General features: G+C 50.3%; 1 protein-coding gene across 1 annotated transcript; it reads left to right on the forward strand.

The window, feature by feature from the left end:
* Positions 1–1,553: 1,553 nt before the first annotated feature.
* On the forward strand, positions 1,554–7,018 carry PLA2G5 (phospholipase A2 group V; the record flags this gene model as incomplete). The annotated part of the gene is made up of 4 exons (XM_080654766.1): positions 1,554–1,593; positions 3,123–3,267; positions 6,098–6,204; positions 6,894–7,018. 4 exons carry the CDS (start codon positions 1,554–1,556, stop codon positions 7,016–7,018), a joined length of 417 nt encoding a protein of 138 aa, XP_080510892.1.
* Positions 7,019–7,338: the final 320 nt, after the last annotated feature.

The following is a 7,338-nucleotide window of genomic DNA, read 5'->3' on the forward strand; positions in this document are numbered from 1 at the left end:
GGCAATGGGTGGACAGAACCGTCAGGAACGTTCTTGGAACTCAGAGGAGCTGCTGAACAAAGGATGGCAGGGAGAGGGCATCCAGTAGCCAGGAGCCCTGGGTGTTAGGGGTGGTGTGTTTGGAGCCAGGCCTTGGGAGGGGACAGGGCTTGGGGCACAGCACTGGCCGAAAAGACCACTGAACTCAGGACTCAGGGACAGCAGGGCACCGAAGGGGAAATCGGGGCGGACTACTGGCCAGCTGGGCAGCTGCAGACGAACCAGGGATTGGGATCCAGAGAGGGAAGGAAGCAGGCAGCCGTCGGTCAAGGACCTTCTGAGAGGCCCAGTTAGAATCAGACATGGGCTCAAGACACATGGAATTTCCTCTGCCTTCTGGGTGTGATCTCTTCACACGGACTCCTGTGTCTGGGGCGGGGGGAGGGGGGGGGCGGAAAGCTGGGGCCTCTGGGCTCCATGGCTCAAAGGAGAGCCCCTCCCTCTGGGGAGGGAGGCTGTGCAGTACATTGAGGGGCACACTAGTGTACCCCTGTGCTTCCCCAGTGGCCCTGCATGCTGTGGCGTGTTCCTCTTCATTTTAGCCCGTACTTCTCCATTGGCAAAAGGCCAACAATGATACCTACCCTTCGGAGCGCTCCTGAGCGCCCAGGGTCAACGTATGGTAGGCCCAGGGCCTGGGCCCAAGACAATGTTTCAACGTTAAATTCTTTTGATATTGAAGAAAAATAAATGAAGAAGAATAATAATGAATCCAGCATGGATTGTATTTATTTTTATAGCAACTTGGTTGTAAAATATAATTTAAAAGAGAACTTTTTTTTTTTTTTTTTTTGAGGAAGGGGACTATGAAGACAAAAGTGCTTGGGACCCACAAAAGCCCTGAGGAGTCCTGAGAGCCACATCGCATAAGGGGTGCTCTTGCTTCATTCCCGAGCCCCTGCTTCGGGCTGGGCACTGTCCGCAGTGCTGGGAGAGGGGTGAGCCCTCCCAGCTTCTGTCCTCAAATCACCAGCGCAGAGACGTCCTCGAACAGGCCCTCGGCACCCCCAGATAAAAGGACGACAGGACTTAAAGCCATCGTGTCCCCGTGCCCTCCCGGCCCTGCCCCAGTCTCCCTTGCTGGGGGATGCTTTTCCCCTGCCCGGTCCTGACATCCTTCACCCGGGGCCCTGTCCGGGTGTGCCAATTCCCGCCCCTAACTTGTGCCATCCAATCTCCATCCATTTAAGAATCCCACCTCTTCCTCTGGTTCTTTTAGCCATTTTCTGCAGAAGGGGCAATTGAGTCGGGGGCATTTGTGGTCAGGTGCATTTGTGGTGGGACAGTTCTCTCCCGTCTCTGTTGGGGACAATATGCCCCTCTGCCCCCCAGGGACCCCTTATTCAACTCCTTGAGGTGTTTGCCTCATCTTTTCTCACTAGGGTTGCCCGTTTATTGACCAGTGCGAGAAGGTAGGGCTTGGTGGGAAGCCAGGGGCAGGGTTTGAATGGGCTGTGGGGACATCTCCTGATAAGTATGTCATGGGATGTGTTTTCTTTTCTAGAACTTCAGAGATGAAGGGGATCCTCACACTGGCTTGGTTCCTGGCTTGCAGTAAGTGCTGGCCCCCTGACCTTTGAACTTGTGACCTTCTACCCTCTAGGAACAACAGGTAGTGGCAAGGAGACTAGTCTTTGAGGCTGTAGAGATTTAACTTTGTATCTGGGCTCTGCATGGACTGTGTAGACGTCAGCAGAAGTCTTTGCCTCTCCCAGACTCTGTTTTCTCATTCATGACAGCAGGTCTGTGGCAGGATCTAGCAGGTAATGAGTAAGGGTTGTGCTCTAGGGAGACTATGTGGTTTGTAAATGCAGGAGGCAGATTTTTTTTTTTTTTTTTGGTTTGTTTGATGCAAAACAAAAGAAAATAAAGTGGGGGATAAAACACAGCAAAATAAAAAACAAGCACCTCCCACCCCAGGCCATTCTCTGCTCAGGCCTGTCCAGGTTTTGTGTGCAGCCCACCTGCTGCCACCTCCCAGCTGGAGGTCACTGCACAGCATGGGGGTCGGCGTCTGTCTTGAGGCTCTCCTGCAGCCCCTGACAGGCTGCCCTGCTTTTTGATGTCTCTGAATCCTTGGAGACTGCAGGAAGAGTCCGAGGCCTCGAGCCTCTGGCTCACTGTGTACCCCTGCACAAGCCACCTTCTCCCTCTAGGCCTCAGTTTCCCAATCTGCACGACGAGGGAGCTGGCTTCAGTGAGCTCCAAGGGGCTCACCCTGCTTGAAGATTCTTATGTTCTAAACTAGAGGCCCAATGCACAAAATTCGTGCACTTGGGGGGGTGGGGGGTCCCTCAGCCCGGATTGTGAGAGGGCGCAGGCCAGGCTGAGGGACCCCACTGGTACACGATTGGGGCCGGGGAGGGATGCAGGAGGTTGGCCAGCTAGGGAGGGACTGTGGGAGGGCTCCAGGGTGTGTCCGGCTTGTCTCGCTCAGTCCCGATTGGCTGGACCCCAGCAGCAAGCTAACCTACTGTTCGGAGTGTCTGCCCCTTGGTGGTCAGTGCACATCATAGTAAATGGTTGAGTGGCCTTAGCATATCATTAGCATATTACACTTGGATTGATTGAATGGCCGACCGGCCGACCGGACACTTAGCATATTAGGCTTTTATTATATAGGATGGTGTTAGTGGGAGGAGAAAGGTGTGTATTGTTAGGAGATAAAGGAAGAGCCCATTAGCCAGCTTCATACAGACACCGTATTATTTATACCTAATGTTGCTTGGCCACTTAGTATGTATCTGCCACTGAGCTCAAAATTTATATCCTTACCTTAGTTTAACCCTCATGACAGCTCCAAGAGGCAGGCATTCATTTTAGGGAACCGAGGAACGTGAGGTCCGAGAGATAGTGGCCTGTGCAGCATCATCCTGGGGGTCAGCAGCAGGGTTGTGTTTTGGACCCAGGCTTGCTCCTTCTCCAAGTCCAGCCATGTAACCGCTTCTCTATGCTGCTTGCCCTCACCTTCCTTGTCCCTCTCCCACTGATGGGGAGGAGGAAAAAGAGACACCTGGGCCCCGCTAAGCCCCGGGGTGGGAGGAAGGCAGGAGCATGCTGGGAAAGCCGGGGCTGTCTTTCAGGTGTGCCCGCTGCGTCAGGCGGCTTGCTAGAACTGAAGTCCATGATTGAGAAGGTGACGGGGAAGAACGCCCTGATGAACTATGGCTTCTACGGCTGTTACTGTGGCTGGGGCGGTCGAGGGACGCCCAAGGATGTTACTGATTGGTGAGCTGATTATCATGACTGCCCTTCATGCTCCGGGCTCTGCACCCACATTCCTCCTCTCATTCCATGTCATTTCTGGAACTGAAGCACCATTTTACAGATAAGAAAACTGAGTGTCAGAGAAGTTAACTGACTTGCCCACGCTACATCTAGTAACTCCAAATCTCAGTGGCCTAATGTATCGGATGGTCTATTGCTACATAACAACCATCCTAGAATGTAGTGGCTTAAAGCAACAATGGCCATTGATTTGTTAAGAATCTGCCATTTGGGCCGAAACCGGTTTGGCTCAGTGGATAGAGCGTCGGCCTGCGGACTGAAAGGTCCCAGGTTCGATTCCGGTCAAGGGCATGTACCTTGGTTGCGGGCACATCCCCAGTAGGAGGTGTGCAGGAGGCAGCTGATCGATGTTTCTCTCTCATCGATGTTTCTAGCTCTCTATCCCTCACCTCTCTCTTCCTCTCTGTAAAATATCAATAAAATATATTTAAAAAAAAAAAAAGAATCTGCCATTTGGGCAGGGCTTGGTGGGGTGGCTTGTCTCTGTGCCACCCAGCTTCAGCTTGGGCGCCTTGACTGAGGCTGGATGAGTCATTATCCAGATGGTGCACTCCCATAGCTGGCACGTGGTCGCTGGCTGCTGGCTGGGAGCTCAGATGGGGCTGGGGGCCTCAGTTCCTCTCACCCAGGCCTCCCCAAGATTGTTTGGACTTCCTCACAGCACGGTGACTCTTGGGTTCTAAGAGTGAGTGCCCCAAGACTGCAAGACACAAGAGTATAGCATTTTTATGACTAAGCCTCAGGAATTTCATGCTGGTCCTTCGTTTTGGCCGAGGCAGTCATAATGGCTTTAAGAGGGAGGGGACCTAGTTTCCACATCTTGATTGGGAAGTGTAGAAGTTCCAGAACAGGGGGGGATGGGAGAAATTGTTCTTTGGAAAATGCCACCTGCTGGGTTAACAATTCTGAGACTGCTAGACATGGATGATGGAGTGAGGCAATTCAGGGAATGGATGGCAGATGGTTGGAGCCGAGTTCCTCGCTGCTGGAGGGGGAGTTTGCAGACAAGCTAGGACAGGAAGCTAGAATGATCTATGTGGTGGTGGATTAGAGTTGGAGACATCAATATGAACTCCAGTTTAGCTTAATACAGATGCAGATGGTTACATATAGAAATATGTACACATGTGTATATACATGGGGTTAATATAGACACACAAACACACACATGCATATATAACATATATACATATATACATATATACACATATACACATATACACATATACACATATACACACACACTATCTGCTGAGAGGACCTACAAGAAACAACCCCTCAGTAGCAATAAGCAACACCTAGCGTCCAGATCTGGTTTCTAATACCATTCTCCCAGGAACCAAGGTTCCTTAGAGAAATGGCTGATGCTAGGACTAGTGCAGGAAATATACGGGGTGAGCCTGGAGCTTCTTATACTGTAAATCAGAAAGGAAGGAAGTGCTCAAACAAAACAAAACAAACCCCAAACAGACACCACATTGATGGAAATGCCCACCAGCACAGGAACCAACCCAAAGAGCTCCCAATGGCCAAAGCTGGGACAATTTGAGGAAAAAAAGAAACACATAATATGAGACAAATGTCAGAGAAATCCCAATAGTAGGGCATCCTAAAATACTTGACCAGTACTCCTCAAAACTGTCAAGGTCATCAAAAACAAGGAAAGAGTGAGAAACTGCCCCTGGTCAAGAGGAGTCTAAAGAGACATGACGACTCAGTGTCATGTGGGGTCCCGGACGGGATCCTGGAACATAAAAGAGGACCTTACGTAAAAACTAAGGAGATCTGAAAACGCTATGAACTTTTACAATTAATGAATCAATAATTGTATATTATTATTTAGTAATTAGTTAATATTGGTCTGTTACTTCTAACACATGTATCATATTTTTAAATTAAATTAAATTTTTTTAAATTTTATTGTTTAAGGTATTACAAATAGTAGTACATATGTCTCTTTCTTTTTTTTCCCCCCACTGACCTCCCCCAGCCTCCCCCTCACCTCCCCCGGCACTTACCCTCGTCCCCCCGCCCCCAATGTCTTGCATCTGTTGGTTGTGCTTATATGCATGCATACAAGTCCTTCGGTTGATCTCTTAACCCCCCAACCCTCCCCTACCTTCCCGCTTTAGTTTGACAGTCTGTTTGATGCTTCTTTGTCTCTGTCTATTTTTGTTCAACACACATGTATCATGTTAATATAAGATGTTACTAATAGAAGAAACTGGATGTGGGGTAAATGGGAATACTGTGTACAATGTTCTCAACTTTTCTGTAAGTAAAAAAAATTAATGCAACCTGCTATACCTAGCATACTGGAAGTTTATTTTTTGATCTTATAACAGTTCAATCAAACATGTTGATTTTGGGACCCAGGTCCCTTCCATCTTGTGGCTCTGCTATCCCCAATGGCCTCAGAGTCCTAGGCTGGATCTCCTTCATTCAGCTGAGGTGGAGCAAGAAAGAGAGTGGAGGATAACATGTGAGGTTTTTCTGGGTAGGTCTGAAAGCAGTGTACATCACTTCTGCTCAGTTTCCTCTGGCTGGAACCTAGTCATGTGACTACTTGTACCTGCAAGGGAGATTGGGAAATGTAGTCTCACCATGAGCTTAGGAGGAAAAAACAGAGCTGCTAGCCAAAGACAGGCAGCCCTAGAGGAAGGGCATATTCTTATTAAATTCTTTCTCTGCCAGACCACACCCACCGATGTGGCCTCTGCTTAAATGGCATGCCCCTTCCACTCAGGATGGAAGTGTGTTGCATTGACAGGTGCTGTTGGATACATGACCACTGTTATGGGCTGCTGGAGGAGAAAGGCTGTCACATCCGGACACAGTCCTACCAATACAGAGTCTCACGGGGCCTGGTCACCTGTGGTAAGGCTGGGGCTTCCCATTCAGGCCACTGGAAGAGCCTGGGTCTCTGCTGGCTCTGAGTTCAGCTGCCCCTAGAGGTCAGCCAGCCTATATCTTGGGGGGCGGGGAGAGGGAAGAACTGGAGGTAAGAAGGGCCAGAATATTGCAGCTGTATCTGATGTCTTAGATTGAGTATTCAATAGGTGCCAAATGTTTGCATCCTTCCTTTTACTAGCTCCCTGAAAATACCCCATGAGTAGGTTTAGTCTCCCCATTTACAGATGAGGAAACTGAAACACAAAGGCTTGCCAGTACACACAGCTAGAGTTGGGATTCAAGTTCAGGTCCATCGAGTTCAAAGTTAAGTCTGAATGTGGTGTCTCTATGAAAAGTGGGGTTCCTCCAGGGCAGGAGCTGTCCCCGCCATCAGCTGAGGGAGCGTGTGTCCTTGATGAGACTGGAGCTCCCAGGGCAGGAGTTGTGTCTCTCTAGGCTGCAGTCTCACCCCGGACAGTTGGGCCTTTCCCATCAGATGATGCATTCCCCCGGTGTAGACGCTGTGCCTCCCTCACAGACTGCGTGCTCCAGCAGAGCAGGAAGCAGACGGGGAGTCTGATCAGTCTAGAAGCAAGTCCTGACTGAAGCAAGCCTGGGAGTCAATGTCCGTACAGGGTATCTTCCTCATTCTGCATTTGGCGTCCTGTTTGCAGAGCTGGGGGCCCCCTGCCAGATGAAGCTCTGCTCCTGTGACCGGAAGCTCGCCTACTGCCTGAAGAGAAACCTAAAGAGCTACAACCCTAGTTACCAATACTTTCCCAACATCTTCTGCACCTAGCGGCCCTCAGTGAGCGCCTCCAGACCATGACTTTTGCCCCCTTCTCCTGCCACACGGGACTCACGGATTCTGCTGGGCTCCCGAGAGGGCTCCCAGGTCCTGCTCCTGGTTCTTTCCTGATGGTCCACTGGGCTTGGAGGAGCCCCATAGACACTCCTCACCCTCCAGAGAATCCCCAGAGTGACTGGTCATAGGACTTGACAAGGTCAAGGTCCCTGGCTCACTCCTAACACCAGGCCAGCTGTCCTTGCCTCTGAAGATAGTGCCCTGTCTCCAGGAGGAAGACTTTCTGGGATGCATTTCCTCTCCGGTTTCTGCCA

The sequence above is a fragment of the Plecotus auritus genome (assembly GCF_963455305.1).
Source record: "Plecotus auritus genome assembly, chromosome: 2".
NCBI lineage: Eukaryota > Metazoa > Chordata > Mammalia > Chiroptera > Vespertilionidae > Plecotus > Plecotus auritus.